Below are 19,275 nucleotides of genomic sequence, written 5' to 3'. Positions count from 1 at the left end.
CTAAAGTACAAGGCAGTGTGTCCTTTCCTAGGGGACCCTGTGGCTGCAAGTCCAACCCCATGCAGTTCTGTGACTTACTGGGGCCTGCAGCTGGAAGGTGGTGGGAAAGGCCTAAGCCACAGGCTTTCATGGCATCAGGTTAGAATTCTTGTGCTGCTTTTTCTGTCCCTCCAACAGAACACCTGGGCCCCTGGGCTGCTGGGGTGCCCCTGGGATGATCCTAGGCCATTCTTTTCCTGGGTTCATGAAAGCACAGGCAGGTGGGCAGAGCTGGGCCCCGGCTGAAGGGCCTCGGCCATCCTGAGACTGAAACGCACATACATACGTGGATCCTTCTGTCTTTCAAATGTGCCCTGGGCATTAGATTATTTTTCCAGACTTCAGAACCCTGTGAGAATGTTCCTTCATGGGACTCTTGAGAATCACGCCCAGCAGAAATGGGAACTGGCCAGGAGAGGCTAGGCCTGAAGAGGATTGAGCCAGAAACCTCCAGGGACACAGAATGGGGATGAAGACAGAAGCGCCCAGAGCTGCCCTAGGAGTGGCTGCAGAAGGCCCAGGCCATGGTGGTGCCACTCCGCCTGGGGATAACCAAGACCCACCCGGATCTCCCTCTGCACCACCAGAGGGCGCCCGGGGCTGGGGGAATCTGTGGGCACTTGCATTCCAAGTCACTTCAATGTCAATTGCATCTTGTCCACAGGGTGGATGCACAGAAGTAGAAGAATGGAATGGGGTGCCTTGGGACCAGCCCAGGTCAAGATGGTCTAAGCACAGCAAGGCAGGACCTTCTCTCATCTGGTCAGGCCGATGGAGCCCCTGGACCTGTGGCCTAGGCTTGGGGATAAAGCCTGCACAGGTGAGGTGGCTGGCCTAAGACAGCAGTGGGCCCCCCTCCTCCAAGAATCGATTCCAGCTATCCCTGCATTCGTGCCACTTGCCTATGCATAGTGGTCAGCACCAGTGAGTCGGTGGTCAGCACAGTGGCTCCTAGGATGCAGACTCCTGTCCCATTGGTCCTACACACTGGAGAGCTCCCTTTCCTGTGTCTCTGCTCCCCAGGCCAGGCTTCCCCAGCTGTGGGGCTGTCACCTGTAGTATCAGGTTATGCTAGGGATCCAGCCTAGAACGTGGAAAGCTGGGGGACACCAGAGCCTGAGGGTCAGGGCGGGAAGGCCCAAAGGAAGAGAGGATATAAAGGGAGCATGGGTCTTTCATCCCCAGGTAGGTGCCAGACAGACTCAGACTCAGAGGCACAAGACCTGAGTCCCAAATCAGGACCTCAGGAAAGGACCCAGGCCCCAGAGACTCTGAGCCACAGCAAAGTAGGAAAGAGGTATCATGCACCTGGAACACACACCAGCTAGGGAGGCTGAGGACTCCCAGCATCCCCCACTAACTCCTTGTAGCTAGAATCACCTTCTCTGAGCCTCACTTTCCCATAGAGTGGCAGTAACAACAGGACCTCTTCGTAAAGTTCTCCTAAGGGCTGAACAGGATATGCACGTATGACTAGCCAAAAACCTGGCCCCAGTAAGCCTGCCAGCAATCTAATTATCACTGGGATTCAAGGCAAAGGTTGCACCAAATAAGAGTACATGCGCTGTGCAGATAGGAGTAACTGCAGTGCAGCTTCCGCTACAGGGGGCAGCACTGAGCAGGACGCCTGTCATGTCCTCCATGCATTGTGCCATCCAGGACAAAGCAATTAGCTAAGAGGTGCATGGCCAGGACAGGGTTAAACCAGGCAGTGTTGGGCGCTGGGGAACAAAAATCCGCATTGGAGAACAATGATTATTTTCAACACGGAAAGTAGATTTGAAGATGTGGCACAGTCACCCTAGGCCTCCTCCTAAGACCCTTGGCCCTACCTTGGCCTTCTTCATCTCGGCCACCTCGGCCTGCAGCTTCTTCAGTTCCCGCTCATAGCGCGACTGGTTCTTGAGCAGCCGGGCGTGTTCCTTCTGCGCGGCCTGCAGCTTCTGCAGGTCTCGGTTCATCTCCCGCAGCCTCTTCTCATAATCCGCCTTGATCTTGTTGGCCTTCTCCTCTGTGTAGCACTCCATAGTGCCTGAGAGCAGCAAGAGGCAGCTGTTGGCACCACGCGCTCATGCTGAAGGTGGGCTCATCCACAGGGGAGGCAGGATGCCCAGGTTCTAGTGTCACCGAGAGACCTCGGGCACAAAGCCTCACAATAAGGGAACAGGGTTATAGATGGCCAAGGTCCCTGCTCTGACATTCTATTCGAATGTGAGACCTGAACCTCTAACTTCCCACAAGGGTCCTGCAGCCCACTCATGCTGGCTTGGTTCTGACCCATGACACACACTTAGAGAAAAGAGATGGGACTAGTGGGAAGGGGAGGAGTCAGCAAGAGAAGACGGAGTGACATGAACTGGAGCAGAAGGACTAAATGGATCCCTTACCCTAGATTCTCCCTCCTGAACTGCCAACAGACACCTCAAACTGAACAGGTACAAAACCAAGTCCCAATTTCCACCTCTCCCTTTGGTCAGTAGATGCTATCACCTTCCGTCCAGAAGCTCACACCTGAGAGGTCCTGGGTTCCCTTCTCGCTCCAAGCATCAACAAAACCTTTGGTTCAACCTTCAGAACATATCCAGGATCTTCCCAGGTCTCAGCACCTCCTGTCCATCTCTTCCGGGATCTTTATAACAATTTTTAAATGGTCTCCAGCTTCCATTTTTGTTCCTCTACACAGTGATGTTTTAAAAACACTTTTAAATTTCACTTCACATGCTTCTCTCAACACACGGCACCTCCTCATCTCCAGAGCAGAAGGCGACTTCCATAGAAGACAGTATGGCCTGTGCTCCCACCATTCTGGCCTCTTGTCAATCCACCAACATGCCAGGCACATGTCTGCCCAGGGCCTTGCCTCTTCTGCTCCCTTTGCTGCAACACCCTTAGCGTCGCTCATTCTGCTCTAGCCCAATCCCACCTCCTTCCGTCCTCTGCTCAGTCACCTTCTCCAGGTGGTCTTCCATGACCAACCTAGTTCCAGTCTTCCCTATCCTCCTTCCCTGATGTGTGTTTTAAAATAATCCTTATCGCCATCTGACATGCTAGAGATCACGCTACTTTGTTTACATCTGTCTCTCCCTGCTAGGGTGTGCACTCCATGAGCGCAGGGATTTTGCTAACGTCAACATCTCTAGAATCTAGGATAATGCTTGCCCACAAGCACATTCAGCAAAGGCTTGCTGAATAAGACAAAGGAATGAATAAATGAATAATGGAATGAACTGGGAGAAAAGGAGTGTAAGGAAGTAGAAGTGAGAAGATGGTTTATAAACGGGTACCAGGAACTAAATGCAGGAGAAAAGGCCAGGAAGTGTCATGTTCACCTGCCTAAGTACATAAAGGAATAAAAAAAATTAAATGATCCCAATATGTAAGACGTCAGTTTAAAAAAGATGTACTTAACACATGCAGAGGACCTGGGTGTGACATAGAACCTTTAACTGTGGTCCAAAGGGCCAGAAGTTTCTCGTGTAGAAGGCCAGGTAAACCCTGAAGAAGCCAGCTGCTGTGGGTGTGCTTCTGACAGGGAAAGGGCTCAGGGGAAAGTGGGAGTCAGTGGGGGAGGGGGCTCCCAGACTCACTGAGGTTCTGCAGCACACGGTCACGCTCCAGCTGGGTGTCTCGGATCTTGTTCTGCAGCAGAATCAGCTTCTCCTCGTACTGGTGCTTGAGCGTCTGCAGCCGCCGTTGGCTGTTCTCCAGCTCATCGATCAGCTTCTGCTTGATCTCGATCTCACATGTCAGGTCGGCCAGGTCCGCCTGGAAGTTCACCTCTGCAGGGTCGGTGCAGAGCCAGGCTCAGACCAGCAACAGGGTAAAGGCCAGGTGGGGACCACTCACCAGTCTAGGGAGTGGGTGTTTCTGGTCAGCCATGACCAGAGGCAGGTAAATCCAAAGTGGGCAGAGTGCTGCCAAATATGGTAATACATTTACCAAATGCCCCCCAAATGCAAGCCTGGCCTCAGGAGCTGAGAGTGGGTTTAGACATCCTTCCCACTACTGCTGCGTCCAGAGGTCAACATCCGCCTGTCACAGATAACATGGGACCCTGCTTGGGTGGAGGAGGGTGAAATGACTGAAAGCAACTTACAGAGGTATGGGCCAGAAATGGCAGCAAGAAAGAGCAAAAGGGACAGTTGTCCCCACTTAGAGGAGTGGGCTTTGGCACTAGCCAGACTTACATTCAGTGCAATACTCTCATGGACCAAACTCGGGGAGAGTATGGACCTCTCTGAGCATGCTCAGTGGTGATGTGGGGAAAACAGCACCTACACTCAAGGTAGCAAAGAGGACCAGGAAGAAGCCGCCATGTGAAAGACTGAGCTAATAAGCACAGCGGCCGGCACATCGTGAGCGCTCAGTGTTTGTGTCGTTATTGTTGAGGTTGTTGTTCTTGTTGGCTTCCCAGCTGGGAGTTCTGAGCCCCCAACAACCACCAACTCAGAGGACTCAAGCGGATCTGACCCCCACCCCCGGGGCATGCAAACTTTCTCCGGGCCCAGTGCTGACAGGAAGCCCACCCTGGGCTCTGGCCACAGTAGTCTCATGTCCCCCAGCCCGGGCCCCCGCACCCTTCTCCTCGGGGTCTGAGTCTGAGTCCACCAGGCTCTCCTCGCTGCCCGAGTCCTCGTCTTCGTCCTCACGCCCTTCCTCCTCCTCACAGCCACTCTCGTCCCGCTCTTCCTCCTCCTGGGCACCAGGCACAATTAGGGCCGTGCCTGGCCTCCAGGGAGGGGAACCCAGAAGCAGAGGCCAGGCCAGGTCCAATACCTCAGGTGTGTCAGGAGGGCTGGGGGCAGGCCGCACCCTCCCTCAGGGAAGACTACCCCCTCCCCCAGTCGCCTGGGCACAGCCTTTCTGGAGAAGCCTCCATCCAGCCTCCTCTGGGATGAGATGGAGGCCTGAGTGATGCAGATCACCATGACAACCAGTCAGAGACATTAGGAAGTGCAAGGATCAATGAAGGCACTCACTCCCCTCCACCCTACAGAAAAGTGTTGATGGGGCCCGCCAACCCAGTAGGGACACGGGGTAAACGTGACTAGGAGGGGTGGCGGGGGGTCCTCACCTCCTCAGCCTCATTCTCGTCTGTCTCCTCACTGTTTTCCTGTTGGAGTTTTGCCCTCTTTTTGAAGGCTTCCTTCTCTGGACTGCTTGTGGAGTGAAGGGAGCCCAGATTAGGGGGACTAACCCTGGCGTGAGCATGCAGGCAAGGAGGGTGGCAGGGGTGGGATAAAGAAAGCTCCCGGCCAGGAGGCACAGGGGTAGGGCTGGCTTCCTGCTCTGCGAGGAACCTAGTTCTCTTCTTCCAGCCCCAGATTAACCTTGGGGAGAAAAGTACAGCACTGGAGGTGGTGGTGGTGGGGTCTCTGCCCAAAAGGCAGAGCAAATTTACTCCATGGATTCCCACACAGTCACGGGGGAGCTCCTGTGGATGGGGTGAGGTGGGGCAGGGGCCTTCCAGGAGGGTCCACTTGCGAGTGCCCACCTCAGGGCTCTCAGGGAAGGGACAGCCCTTCACTCACCTCTTCCTCCGCTGCCTGACCTCCTTCTTCTTTAGTCGCTCCAAGTCCTGCTTGGCCCTGCGGATCACCTCAGAGGCATCCTCCATGGAGCTGGCCGGGCTGCCCGCAAAGGCTGGCCCAGCTGGGGATGCTCCCAGGGAATAGGGGCTCCTAGATGAGGCCCGTGAGAGGCTGCGACGGAGGGACTCGTTCATGGCCTCACTCTCCAGGAGCTTTGTCCTGCATGGGCAGAGCAAGGGGGTGGGGCCAGGTGAGCTGTCATCACCCTGAGCCTGGCCTGGCCAAGGCCCCCCCCTGCTCACACCTTCAGGAGCTCACTCACCGCAGCTCCTCAATCTCCCGGATGTAGTTCTGGATCAGAGCACCAATGGCCTCGTTGCCATCCCCTGGAGGGTGGAGGCAGGAGCATGCAATAAAGATGAGTGTCAGCAAGGACCTCCCCCTCCCAGACCAGGGACCTTGTATCTGTGCTTCCAGTACGAAGTACACATGGACCTTTTCTATAAGGGAATCTCTAGCCGGGAAATATCTGTACCTATGCATATACAGGAAGCACTGTTGGTAACAGGGAGCAACTGGAAACCATCTAAGTGCCCACCAAAAGAGGGTTGTTCGTTATAAATTATTCATTATCACCTGCAGAATACCATGCAATAGTTAAAAAAATTAGTAGCAGGGATTGAACCCAGGGGCACTTAACCACTGAGCCACATCTCCAGCCCTATCTCGTATTTTATTTAGAGACAGGGTCTTGCTAAGTTGCTTAGGGCCTTGCTAAGTTGCTGAGGCTGGCTTTGAACTCACAATCCTCCTGCCTCAGCCTCCCAAGCCTCCACTGCCACCATGCCTGGCTAGTCTGGTTTTAATATAGAGATTTATAAAACATAATGCTAAGTGCAAATGGGAAGTCATAAGAATAATATAATAATTTCAAATACAGAAGTATATATTTACATGTGCACACGTACACACACACACACACACACACACACAAATATACACAAACATACTAATACTTGAAACAAATGTACTAAGAAAGAAGTGGGAAAATATGTACTAAGCTGCTCCAGGGTTCCTTCAGAGAAGCAAAGAGGACGTGGTGAAATGAAGGGGTTGGTGAGGACACTTGAACCTTTTGCTTTAAATACTGATGTATCACTTGCCTGATTAAGAAGGACATGCACATGTATTACTTTAATGTACAGAATTGTTTTTAAAATCAGTTGAAAAAAGTACATAAATGGATCAGCCTGTGCACCGTCTGGCTGGCCTGAGCTGCCTAACATCCTGGCGTGGGAGCAGAGAGGAGGTTCCAGCTGGCCTGGGTGCACCCCAACTTACCAGCCTTGGCCAGAAGCAGGTTGGCCTCTTGGCTCATGAGATGGGTGACCCGGCTGTTGATGGCATCGATGGCCTCCTGCATGGCCTTCACCCGCAGCCGCAGGGCCCCGTTCTCCTTCTGCAGCATGGCATTCTCCCGGAACAGGTCACTGTAGCCCTCGGCACCATCCTCCCCAATCACCCGCTTGCCCTGGGAAAGGGCATAGGCAGGGAGCAGTCAGGTACCAGATCTCACGGGGCAGGGAAGTGGTAGCAATACTCTTCTCTCTGCCAGCTCCCCTGGCCTTTCCTAGGACATGGCAGCACTGCAGGCTCCCCTACCCCTGGTTCCCTAAAATACAGTTCCTGCCTCTCAGTGCTCAAAAACCTTGCAGAGGTCCCCTTAACAGCAAAACATCCAAATTCTATAACCAGCCGTTCAAGGTCTCCCACTGTCCTACCTTGTCCTACCTTTCTGTCACTCATTTTCCTATCTCCACGAATGCTACTATGCACAAACCCTACCAGGTACAAAACCCTACCTGGGCCAGGCAGTTTCATAACTAAGTGAGCCAGTGTCGGTGTAAGGTAACAGGGATTGGTGGAGACTGGAGCTAACAGCCGTAGACTTGGTCTAAAAGAGGCAGCCACCATTCATTCCAGTCAACTTTGTGCTATGTGTTGTTAGAACTTGAAATTTTTCCAGAAAAGTTAAAACTCCCTGACTTTTTGAAAGGTTGATGACTAAGCAGTCTTTTAAAACATGTGCAAGCCAAACCAAAACCCATTTGTGTACCAGATTCAGGCCATGGGCCACCAGTTGTGACTTCAAGCAGTTACCATAGTTACATGGAATTATACACTTCCTCCAAAGCACCCATTTTCTTCACTTCTGTTCTCTCCCTAGAGAGCCTACCTGCTTCCTCTTGCTGATACTGCCTTTGTTCTCCAAAATCTGTATCAAAGGCCTCCTCCTTGGGGCCTTCCCTGTCCTCCCAGTGAGCAGGACCAGCTCTCTTCTGCCCCCCTGCAGCCCTGGTCTCCACTGTCAATTTCTGTCACAGCATAGCATTCTCATGTGTTCCAACACAGCGTGTTCAGCGGACACGAAAACACCCCGAATGGTGTCTGCCCTGGGCAGTGTGTCCATGCGACAAAAGCCAAGGACTTTGCGTCCTAAAGCCTAGAAGGCTCTGCCTGCCGAAGTGACCTGAGCCCCCTGGCTGGCACCTCAGGTGACAAGGAGGTGGCAGGCATGCTGAGGAACCAGGGGGCAAGGGCGGAGCTGGGCACCACCTTCCGGCAGGAGTGCTGGATAGAGCCCGGGAGCCTGCTCACCGCTTTGTATTCCATCAGCTCCATCTGCAGGCGAGCGATCTCAGCCCGCAGCGCGCTGATCTGCTGGCTTGTCTTGTCCTGGTTCACCACCACCTTGTTCTTGATGTTGCGGGCCCGGTTGGCGTATTTGAGTGTGTTGAGTGTCTCCATGAAGTCCCGATCTGAGGGGCTCACGCAGGCAATCATGATGGTCTGACTGGGGGTGCAGTCAGGTCAGGGTGAGAGTGAGGGATGAGGAAGCTCTGCCCCCACCCCGTCCCCCACTGCTTTAATGCCTGAAGGACCTGGCCATTTGGGAGGGCAGAAGCTGGGATGTGGGTCTCTGGACCACCTGGCCAAGAGTCTCCCCGTCCGAAGGGTAACCCAGTGAAAGGAGCTAACAAGGTGGGGAAGGTGGGGACAGTTGCCAGAGTCCTCTGCTTAGAGACAAGGGTGGTCATAGCCCTACATTTTCTAGCATTTCCCATCTATTGTCTACTTGGGCTGTATAACTTCCTTTAGGAATATCTCTCTCTGTTGTGTAGACAAGGAAAATGAGTCTGAGCATAACTGGCCAAAGGTCACAGCACTGCAAGGTCCCTGCCTAATCTTCAGCCTCAGATGGGAAGGCCCTTTCCTGCCCAGATTCATCATGCGTCCAACCCTCACACCAGTATTCCCCCCAAACCTCCCTGCCTCTCCCATCTCTTTCCTGGATGTTGGTCATCAGATACCTGTTGCCCCCCAGAGAGTCTTGGAGGAGCCGAGTGAGCTTGGAGTCCCTGTAGGGCACGTGTACCACCTTCTTGCTCTGGTCCCCAAGGGCGCTGATCACATTGCCTAAAGCCAGCTGTAGGAGACAGACCTGCGCTCAGGAGTCACTCAGGGAGGGACGGCTGGCACGACACAGTCCCAAGCCATGTGTATCGGCCTCGCTGGCCCTAGCCACCTGCAGACCCCTGGACAGGTTTATAGGCAGCCGTGATAGACTGGTGAATCTGGGAGTTGGGGCAGAGGTGAGGCCTGAGAATAAAGGCCCAAAGACCTAAAAACAGTGCTTATGCGTGCCCTGTCCAACAGGTGGCAAGAAGCCCAAGGAAGACCGGGCAGCCATGGAGTCACAGAGCCTTGGGAGGGTCTGAGCCAGAGCTGGGCTAGGGACCTCCATGTACCTACCAGGCCACAGTTGATGGAGATGCCCTCCTTGGCCCGCTCACCAGTGGCCCCTGTTCGTTTCAGCCTCTCGGAGCCGGCCAGGTCCACGAAGTGAAACTTGGCAGTGAGGGTCTCGTATTCATTCGTAGGAGCTGTGCCCTCAGGAAGCCCAGTCACCGCCTCATTCACCTGCAGTAGAAGTCAGCCTCTGACTCGAGAGCCCTCTCCCGCCTTGAGGCTCTTCTGCTCCTGGCCTAGAGTCCCACAGCACTGCCGTCCAGGAGAGTCAGGGCAAAGCATGGCATCTGAGAGCAAACACGGTACCTGCACAGGCCTGGGTCTCAGTCAGGGCTCAAACATGATACAGGTCTCATTACCCTACTGAATGGATGGGGTGACCAAAGCTCAAGAAAAAAGGAGGAAACATCAGCAAGGGCAGAGAAGCCCCAACTCCGGTTTGCTAGCTTGGGTTCAGGGCTCCAGGTGTTGTCCTCCCTGGGACACCCCTGTAGCAAGAAGCTCCTGGGTCCCAGAGGGCTCCTCACCAGGTCAGGCTGGGCACACACACGCATCTGGCACAGGTGGATGGTGAAGATGGCGTGAGAGCGGGAGCTCTGTACGTTCATCTGGGTGCTGGCTGTGGTACGTGACAGGGCGCCCTGCTTCAGGCACTGGATCAGCTGGGGACAGATGCAGAAGTGAGGACTCAAGGGGCTGTGCTACCAGCCTCTGGCCTTTCAGGGTGTCCTGTGCCTGCCTGAAGCTCCAGCAGATGCTCACCTCCTCCTGGGAGTTGATGAGGCGAGACGTGACGCCTGTGGTATAAATGCCGCCGTTGGCATCCTCGTGGATCTTGATGTTGGACCGGCGGTGGCGAGCATCAGGGTCGCGAGTGCTATCAAACAGGTCAAGGATCTCCTCGTTGTAGAGCTGTGCCAGGGAGGAAATGGCGGCTGGGTTCACGGGGCACACGGTGCAGGGCCCCAAGGGTCTTCTCCTGTTTCTAAACCACCTTCATTTTGCAGAAGTGGACACTGAGGCTCCGGGGTTAACTTGTCTAATCCCGTTCCCCTTGGGTTCTGAATATTGGGTCTTTCTCTTGGACAGGGGAAGGAGGGCAGCTGGGCCCTGGGCAGAACCACCCTGAGGTTGTACACTGTTCCTCAACTCCGAGGAACCAGTATCCAGCAGCTCTCAGTCCTAGTAGGGGGCTAAGGACCTAAAGGCACAAAGGGATGTGGGTCCTAGAGAGGAGATGAGGAAGAGTTGACCATGAATTGGGCAGATCTTATTATATTACTGGACTGGAAACGAGGAAACGGGACGATTCCAGATGAGGGAAGGAAGAGGCAGAGCTCAGAGACCACCAGGGGCCATTCCCTGATCCCCACAGTCCCTGGGGGTTGATGTAATGGCAACCTCCCCGTGGGGGGTGGGGGGTGATGTGCCTTGCCCTGTGCTCAGGAGGGAAGGAGAGCGTGGAGAAAGGCGACTGTGGCCCAGCCTCCTGGGGAGCCCGTGTGGGGAGGAGGCCTGGTCAGGAGCAGCCGCCCATTTCAGATGGTAGCCCAGGAGATTCCTGTGATTGGAATCAGGAGCAAAGAAACTTCCACCTGCTGATGGGCTGGGGTGGTCCACAGGCAGGGATCTGGGACTGGGAGTGTGGGGGGTGGGGTGGGGGAGAATCCAGTGGGGGCAAGGGGGAGGGGACAGCAGCCCTCAGACATCTGAGGCTTTGATGGCCTTAAAGAGCTAGAAATATCTCACAGGAAGGGGAAGGGGAAACAGAAGGAGAGATGGTGGAGCGGGGGTACTCTAGTGTCTGTCTGTGTGTATTAGGACAGACACACTGCATCATTTAACTCCTTGTGGTTTACCCCTTGGCATGGATTTTCTAGAAAATAGCCTCCTCTTTGTGGATCTCCATGGCAACAGGATGGAGAAAGGAAGAAAACAAAGAGATGTGAGAGAAAAGCTAATAGGGATACCCAAGCAGTAGGACACATGCGCGCGCACGCGCGCGCGCACACACACACACACACACACACACACACACAGAGGCAGGCAGTTCATCAGAAGCAAAGGTCTAGAAGGACAACGAAAAACCCCCCAGTCTAAAATACAGGGTCCCCTAAGAAATCAGGAAAGCAGAGGCCATGTGTGCCCAGGAAGGAGTGACTGGTCTGATGGGTGGTGGGTGGGGTGTGGGGAAGTGTGGGCAGGACTGCTGTCACATACCTCCCTCAAAGGACAACCAGGGTACAGTGAGAGCACCAGGGTTTGGGGTGAGAGCCCAGGGTGGCTCTAAACTCAGCAAACACCCCAGGTTGGGCTCCTTGGCTTGGGGGTTTAGATGCTGAGGATCTGAGAGGCCCAACAGCGTATCCCAGAGGAGGAGCCTGTTCAGGCCCTTGGTGGAAATCTTGAGGTCCGCCTGCCTTCTTCCTAGAAACCCTTTGAGAGGGCCTGTTCACAGTAGCGAGTGCCTACTTCTGGGATGACTGAGCTGGGGCTTAGCACCGCTCAAATGTCAAAGAGCCAAGAGGGCCCCTCTTTCGCCTCAGAAAGCTCCTGGCTGTCACAATTGCAGGCTGACACCCTCCCACACACAGGCAGGAACCAGAGGCAAAAGGAAGGCATTTCTTGGGACCATTTTGCCGGAAGGTCCAAGAAGACTCAGAGCCAGGAAGCATCTCAGCATCTCAGAAAAGGACAGGCAGGCCACTTGGAGGCAGAGGAGGGACTCAGCGAAGGCCAGAGGAAAGGCAAGAACCAAAGTTGTTCCCATGCGCAAGCAGTATGCTCCTACATCATCCTCGCCAACATTAGGGAAGTAGACACCACCCCCATTTTACAGATGAAGTTCAGTGTGTGAAATGACGACCTCAAGGTCACGTGGCTTAAAAGTGTCAGAGGTAGAATCAGTCAGGGCTTGAGATCTTATAGGACACTGATTTCTCACCATCTGATGTAGCAAACCCTTCAAAGGTCCCCACCAACCCTTGGCTCCCTGCTTGGGGACTTCCAGCAGCAAGGAACTCATCAGCTGGAGGTGCCCCCGCGAGTCCTAGGCCTCTTCACTGCCCTGGAGGAGGACCCAACTTCCATGCTCTTGTGGTCTATCATGTCTCCCTCCTGCCCGCCCCGTGAGGCCACAGTACCTCCAGGAACTGAGCGCTGACTTTGAACTCAGGCCCAGCCACACCCTGCTCCTGTGCCCGTCGCTTGCGCTCGGCGATGCCCCCGAAGAGGTGTGCGATGGCCCGTGGGATGATGCCCTGCTCCTCCTCTGACGTCACCGTGTCGAAGCCAGTGCCCATAGTGTACGTCTTCCCAGCCCCGGTCTGCATTGGCAGAGATGGAAGGGGTGTTACCCAGCACCCTCTGGAGGCACCAGCATGGAAGTCACTGTTCCCAGCCCTCCTGCTAACCAGTGCCCAGCCACATCCTCAGACAATAGACAAAACCACACAGTTGTGTCTCGATTGCTCTGAAGGTGGGGCTGTCTTCCCCACCAGATAAGGGGAGACCAACATTGGGGTGACCACTATTGGGGGTGGCGGTGGCTTACCTGCCCATAGGCCAGCACTGTGGCATTATAGCCCTCGAAGCAGCCCTCGATGAGCTTGTTCACACAGGTCGAATAGATCTGTTCTTGCCAGGTGTCCAGGTCAAAGACAAAGTCATAGGTGAAGGCCTTGTCCTTCCCCAGGAGGACCTGGGGTTCCCCTGGGGTGACGGACGTACAGATATGACAGCCCTCAATCTTCTCTTTCGAGAGCTGGGGCCGGATCCTGCCCAGGACAGAAGAGCCCAGGGTCAGGCCCTCCTCCCTCACATTACCTGCCCGGTTCCCCCTTCCCAGCGGGTGGAGTGGAAGGGAGGGGAGGAGCGCACAGAGGACAGCTTTGGTAACATAGTAATAAAAGTATCATCCCCCAATTAGCTGTTGCTAACATTTATTGAGCACTCAGTATATATTGAATCTGTCTTTAAAATATTTTATATAAATTAATCTATGTATTTTTCATTATAAAACTGTGAAGTATCTATTATTTGCCTGATTTTACACATGAGAAAACTAAGGCGAAGAAAGTTCAGATGACTTGTCCAAGGTTGTATAATGGCAAGTGATGGAGCCAAACCCGGATTTGTGTGACATGAACACACATAAGTCCTGCCAGATGTGGTGGTGCATTCCTGTAATCCCAGCAACACAGGAGGCTGAGGCAGGAGGATTTGAGTTTGAGGCCAGCCTCAACTATGTTAGCAAGACCCTCAGCAATTTAGTGAGGCCCCACCTCAAAATAAAAAAATAAAAAGGACTAGGGATGTAATTCAGTGGTAAAGCACCCGTGGGATCAATTCCCAATTCCCATCCCCCCCCCCAAAAAGGAGGGGGACAAAAAAGAAAAGAAAGCACACAGTCCTGGCTGGACTGGGGACCTTGAAGATCAACACCTTTCTAAGCAAGAACATTTGTCTCCTTCTGGGGTGCTCAAGGCCAGGGCAGGGAATAGAGGGACAGGCCTCTGGGTCACATTCCAAGTCAGGGCCCAGTTCTGAAGGGGGCCAGACTCTCTGCCAAGGCCACTGGGGGCTGTAGGGGTCCTCCAGGCCAATAGCCCCCTTCCCAGATGCCAGAGCCTGGTGGACATCCAGTCACCAAGTCTGGCTCCCTCCAGGAGCTGAGGGGCCAGACAAAGCATAATGTGGCATCTCAGGCCAAGTTAAATGTTTCCTGCAAAGGGCAGGCACCTCTAGAAAGGATACCAGGCCAGCCACAGGGTGGGCCCACATCTCAGATCCTGGCAGACTCCCTCATATAGAGGACAGTAAGTGGCATCAAGGACTGAGTGGGGAGTCAGACATGGGCAGACTGTCTCCATCAGTTATCCCTTCTTCCCTCTTCCAAGTAGCCATTACCATGACGAGATCCCCATGGCAACCAAGCATGAGTCAGCGAGCATGCGTGTGAAGAGCCTGGCTGAAAGCATCTCCCAAACACCCTAAAGTGAAGGGGGGTTTAGGCTCTAATGCCCATAGGCTCACAGAAGCCAGCCCTGTTGGCTGGGCACTCACAATGAGCTGCTTGTCAAGCTCCCTATCCCTAAGCCAACATTTACCAAGAAAAGAAAAGAATGAGAGGGACCAGGCCAGCACCCACCCAGGGCCCAGAGGCGCCGAGCCACAGAGCCGAGGGCCTCCAAGCTGCCTCCTGTTCCTGTCCTGGGCCCAGACCCCATGCACACTCAGAACTGCAGCCCAGGAAGGTGCTCACGGAAATTGTTACCTGCACTTGACTTTAAAGGTGTGGACTGGGGAGGTGGGAAAATTCCCCGGGTGGGGAGGGGGCAGTTATTTCCCCCACATGTGAGTGTCTGGGCTTTCTTTAGAAGTGTTTTCTCTGAGGTGTGAACAGTTCCTCATGGTGAATAGCTCTCCCCAGAAAGGAATGGAAGCCCAAGGAAGTTGCTATCCTTATCTAGCTGTCCTAGGCAAAGATGAAGTGAGAAACTTGCTTCTCAGTCTCCCACCTGAATTAGTTTCTGATCCAAAGCTGGTTCCTGCTTGTCTTCTGATTTTTTTGTTTTGTTGTATCAGGAATCAAGACCAGGGGCACTTAACCACTGAGCCACATCCCCAGCCCTTTTTACTTTTTATTTTGAGAAAGGTCCTCCTCACTAAGTTGCTTAGGGCCTTGCTAAGTTGCTAAGGCTGGCCTTGAACTTACAATCCTCCTGCCTCAGCTTCCTAAGCAGTTGGGTTTACAGGCATGTGCCACTGTGCCCAGTTCTTGCTCATCCTCTCTGGACTTGCAGGCCAGAACCCTGCCCTGCAACAGACTTCAGGGTCAGCAAGACTCCTACCTTTGACTTCTACTTCTAAATTAATAATGGCAGATCACACACTGAGTTCTCACTGTGTGCTAAGCAGCATCTGCACACTGACACATACTAACTCATGACAACCCCATTTATGGATGAGGAATCCGGGATGGTGTCATCCAGAGACGCAGACAGTAAGGAGCCAGTGTGAGATCAGGCACAGTATGTCCACATGCCCTTCCCCTTGATGCTCCTGCATTATACTGTCTATAAGGACCAGGGCTTAGAGGGCCATGGGAAAGTCTCATACTCAGGGAGGGTGCAGGCAATGACCTCAGACAGAGAGATAAGGCACTGCACAGGCTATCAGACAGGACCTCAGACTTTGCTCTGTCCTGGGCCTGTGGGACCTAAGACCAGGGCATTTCCTCCCAGGACATCCGGATATTCCCAGGTGAAGCAAGGTTCTGGCCCAAGCAGCCTCTGAGGACTCTCGAGCTGTGTGGGCAAGAACAAGCTCCTGAAGACACCCTTCCCACCACGTGGCTGCCTGCGATGGGATTTCTGGATCCAGTTCAAATACCATTTAATTACTGCAGGCAGATGGCAACACTGGCGATTGGAGCAAATCGAATCAGCATCCCTAGAGACAGTGGGAACAGGCAAGGGGGAGCAGCAGCCCCGCTGTCAGAGCCCTTCAGTGAGAGGGGCAGCCTCTCCTTCAGCAACGAGTCCCCAGACCACCCAGGGAGCCTGCCTCCCAGGAAAGAGAGTCAGCAGAAGAGCAGTCTGGGAGGGAGCATGCAGACCAGGACATTCCAGGGTTTTAGGGTTCAAGACTTGTAGGGTTAGTTGGTTTTCACCCTGGGACCCTTTGATGGCTCAGCACATCCTGATGTGGGGTTCTCTGTGGTCACAGAGAGCAATATAACCCCATGCTGGCCCATTCTAAGCACCAGGTACTTTGCTAGGGCACAGGTGGCTGAGCAGTGTCACCCAGAAAAACAGGTACCAGCTGGGAGATAGAGTACATTGGTTCCGGATGACTACGAATTCCAAAAGCAACTGACTGGAAGAGGGAGAGAGTGTCAGTCCCGGGAAGAACTGAATGAGTAGCTATGGAGGAAAGCAAGGGAGGATGAAGATTTCCTGGAAGCAGCCCGTGTGCTAGTGCTGGGCAATGCAGTCCCTCGGATTACCTTACTTTAGTGATGCTATTAGCTAGGGGTTTCAATATCCGTTTTTCAGAAAGGAAAGAAGAGACTCGAAGTGGTCAAGTTGCATGCCCAGTACATACAGTAAAGTGGGGCCCCATTCCTGCCTCTAGCTAACTACAAACACTCCTGGACTTCTCTGGCAGCATCCTACCCAAAAAACTCTCAATCCGCAGATCACTGGAGAAATTTCTCCCCAGCACCATCAGAGGCGGGAGTCCTCCATAATCATCCACAAAGGTGCAGGCAGGGCACTGGGCAGGGCTGGCCTGCCAGCGCTCACTGTCCAGGGGCATTCCTCACCACACCCTGCTTAGGGGAGAAATCAAACCTAGAGGGCTGGTCCTTGTCCAGCCTTTGACCTCTGTGGCACATGACTCTGGTCTTCCCAGTTTTAACTTTCTAGGAACTCCATTGCTCCCGCCCTGCAGCCTCTTCTCCTGGTCCCAGTGTGAGTGAGATCACTTCTGTGGGCTGCTGTCGATGTGGGAGTGACCCATTCTGCCCCAGATAAGAGAGTTCCCCTTAAAGCAGGTGGCGGGGATGGGAGCCACTTAACTCTGGTGCATGGGGAGGGGTCAGGGGTGTCTCCTGGCCACACCACGGGCCCCAGGAGCTATGGACAAAGCCATGACTTAAGCACAAAGTGTAAGCAGGCAAGGGAATCAAACAAACCCTAAGTGATCAAGATAAACTTATACAGAAACAAAAAAACCTCAAATTGCCAAACTGTGACCCTCAGGCCTGCTGCCCGTTTCTTGGTCCATAAAGGTATGTGGCCCAATGATCCTGTGACATTTCTGCCCAAGGCCGCCTGAATACCCCCCAGGGCCATGTCACCCCCAAGTCCCACCCTTCCCGCTTCCCCCATTCCTTCTGAAGGTCCTGCGGGGAGGGAGGGCTGGCGGGCGGGGCTGCCCTGCTCAGAACGCCGGAGTCCCCCAGAACAGAGCCTGCCTATTTGCCACTTGGCAACCCGTAGGCCGAGCGGCGGTGAGAGCCGTCGAGAGCGAGGAGAAAGGGCCCGGAGCTTTTCAGAGGCAGGATCTGGCACCCGCGACGAGGTCGCCGAGCTTCCTCCGCTCACAATTGAGCAGGGGCTGGTGTGCTGTGGGAAGTGGTCCCCCACCCCCGGAGAATCGAGCAAAGGCGGCGACGGACGCGCGGGCGGCTGGGAGCCCCCTCCTCCCGGGCCCGCCCCCGGCGGGGACAAAGGCTGCGAGCCGCGGCGCAGGGCTGCGGGAAGAGCTGAGCTCAGCGGTTCCCGGCTCTTCGGGGAGCCTGGAGGACAGGGCAGAGGAGACAGGGAGGAGGCAGGCCGGGGGCGGGTGGATGCTGAGAGACTGCCAAGGATAGAAAACTTCCTCTGCAGAGGTAACAACTGGGCACATCCGGGCACGTGCCTGGAGCCCCACACCCAGCGCACCGAATAGGAGGGGGAGGATGGGGACTGCCCAGCCTCACCTCCAGCCCTCCTTAGTGACATCACGCAAAACTGGCCAATCATCCCTCCCAGGAACTCCTCCCAGTGACCTTGGGCTCCCAGGAGTTAGTTTAGCTTCTTAGATGAAATCAGTCCCACCCAGTTGGCTAGGGCCGCTCCCTTGTTCTAACTGACCTTCCCCCCAAATCTTATCCTGAGGCCCCTAAGGGCCCCCAGTTCTTTGAACTTGAAGGGTCTTATTTCTCACTAAGGAGAAGTAACAGAATGTGACATTAAGATAACTATGAACTGTTCCAGAATTCTAGAAAATTCTTACAAAGATAGTGCACTGTCTGAGACTCCTGATTCATCTTTGCTGTGCGCTACCCACCAGTCCTCAGGAAGCAGGCTGCCTCTTGCTGGGCACTGTTTAGGATGCTGTTCCCGTCAGGTCATCAAATACTATTTAATTCTAAAGTTGACATTTTTGCCTCTAATTTACAAATGAGGACTCAGAGAAATTAAGTAACTTGGCTCAATAGCTAATAAGCTCAATAGCTAATAAGGAACAAGGTCTTCTTTATTATTTCTTCTTCTTTATTGTTATTATTTATCACCTTTATTAGCCCTCACCCCTGAAGAGCCATCTAGAGGCATCTAGGAGACTTATCATGCATGCAGCTGCCCACCTGTGTGTAATTTGGACTTGGGGACTTCCAGGCTGAGGGACACCCTCTCCCCAGGCCCTACCTCAAGGACTTTCAGAACAGGAAACATGGACTAGCCTCATCTCGTCTCTCAAATGACCAAACCACCAACATGACTAGATCCTCCTAAAAAAGCTTCAGGGGGCTAAAAGCTTATCTGCTCTTTGTTCCAGCAGGATCCCTAACGCCCTTCTGGAATCCCGAAATGGAGCCCCTGGAGGCTAGTCAGTCTCTGGGCATGATGCACCAAAGCCTGAGGGGAAAAGTAAAGTTGCCCCAGATTCCACCACTTCCCTCCTCATGTCCAGTCCAGAATCAGCACACCTGGCTTCAACCAAGATGGCAGGGGCTGAGAGGCAGTCAGGTGTTGGATCCTCCATGGTGGAAATGTGTGTGCACGTCTGTGTGTATGTGTCTGGGGACAGAGGTAGAAGAGGGACACAGAGAAGAACCCCATGATCTTTCATTTGCCGGCACACTGGGTCACTTTGCCATGTTGTAACCTGCCAGGGGCCAGCTCTTCCTCATCAGTGACAGGGCAAGATCAAAGGGGAACTTAGCTGCAGCAGAAGGGATTTAGATAAACTAGCAAAAAGAGCTTCCTGCCTGCAACAATTGTTAAACCTGGACAGGGAAGCCTGAGGAGTCAGGAGTCTCTTCCTCCATGCATCCTCTGTCTCCCAGGCCTCATCTGATAAGGACAGTATCTTCTATCGGTTGAAAATCTAGGTACCCGGTCCA

The 19,275-nt window shown here is 53.9% G+C and overlaps 1 protein-coding gene across 9 annotated transcripts in view; it reads right to left on the bottom strand.

Moving 5' to 3' along the window:
* Positions 1-19,275, bottom strand: part of KIF21B (kinesin family member 21B) — a 48,447-nt gene that overhangs the window by 22,091 nt on the left and 7,081 nt on the right. For 5 of the 9 annotated variants that reach the window (XR_013758352.1, XR_013758353.1, XR_013758354.1 and 2 more), the window contains exons 2-15: positions 12,934-13,156; positions 12,524-12,706; positions 10,143-10,292; positions 9,908-10,042; positions 9,384-9,551; positions 8,942-9,057; positions 8,229-8,424; positions 6,912-7,101; positions 5,893-5,956; positions 5,571-5,789; positions 5,114-5,198; positions 4,617-4,734; positions 3,627-3,818; positions 1,872-2,071 (exon numbers count right to left, since the gene is read on the bottom strand). Coding sequence is in view for 3 of the 9 variants with exons in the window: in XM_079107424.1 (XP_078963550.1) it covers positions 1,872-2,071; positions 3,627-3,818; positions 4,617-4,734; positions 5,114-5,198; positions 5,571-5,789; positions 5,893-5,956; positions 6,912-7,101; positions 8,229-8,424; positions 8,942-9,057; positions 9,384-9,551; positions 9,908-10,042; positions 10,143-10,292; positions 12,524-12,706; positions 12,934-13,156 (2,239 nt within the window). In the remaining 6 variants the exon portion in view is untranslated. The remainder of the gene's footprint in view (positions 1-1,871; positions 2,072-3,626; positions 3,819-4,616; positions 4,735-5,113; positions 5,199-5,570; positions 5,790-5,892; positions 5,957-6,911; positions 7,102-8,228; positions 8,425-8,941; positions 9,058-9,383; positions 9,552-9,907; positions 10,043-10,142; positions 10,293-12,523; positions 12,707-12,933; positions 13,157-19,275) is intronic. The other 4 variants (XR_013758356.1, XR_013758357.1, XM_079107425.1 and 1 more) reach the window with 1 other exon arrangement.

This window comes from Sciurus vulgaris, assembly GCF_902686455.1.
Source record: "Sciurus vulgaris genome assembly, chromosome: 12".
Taxonomy (NCBI): Eukaryota; Metazoa; Chordata; class Mammalia; order Rodentia; family Sciuridae; genus Sciurus; species Sciurus vulgaris.
Note: the sequence above shows the minus strand (reverse complement) of the source record. Positions and strands in the feature narration are given on the sequence as shown.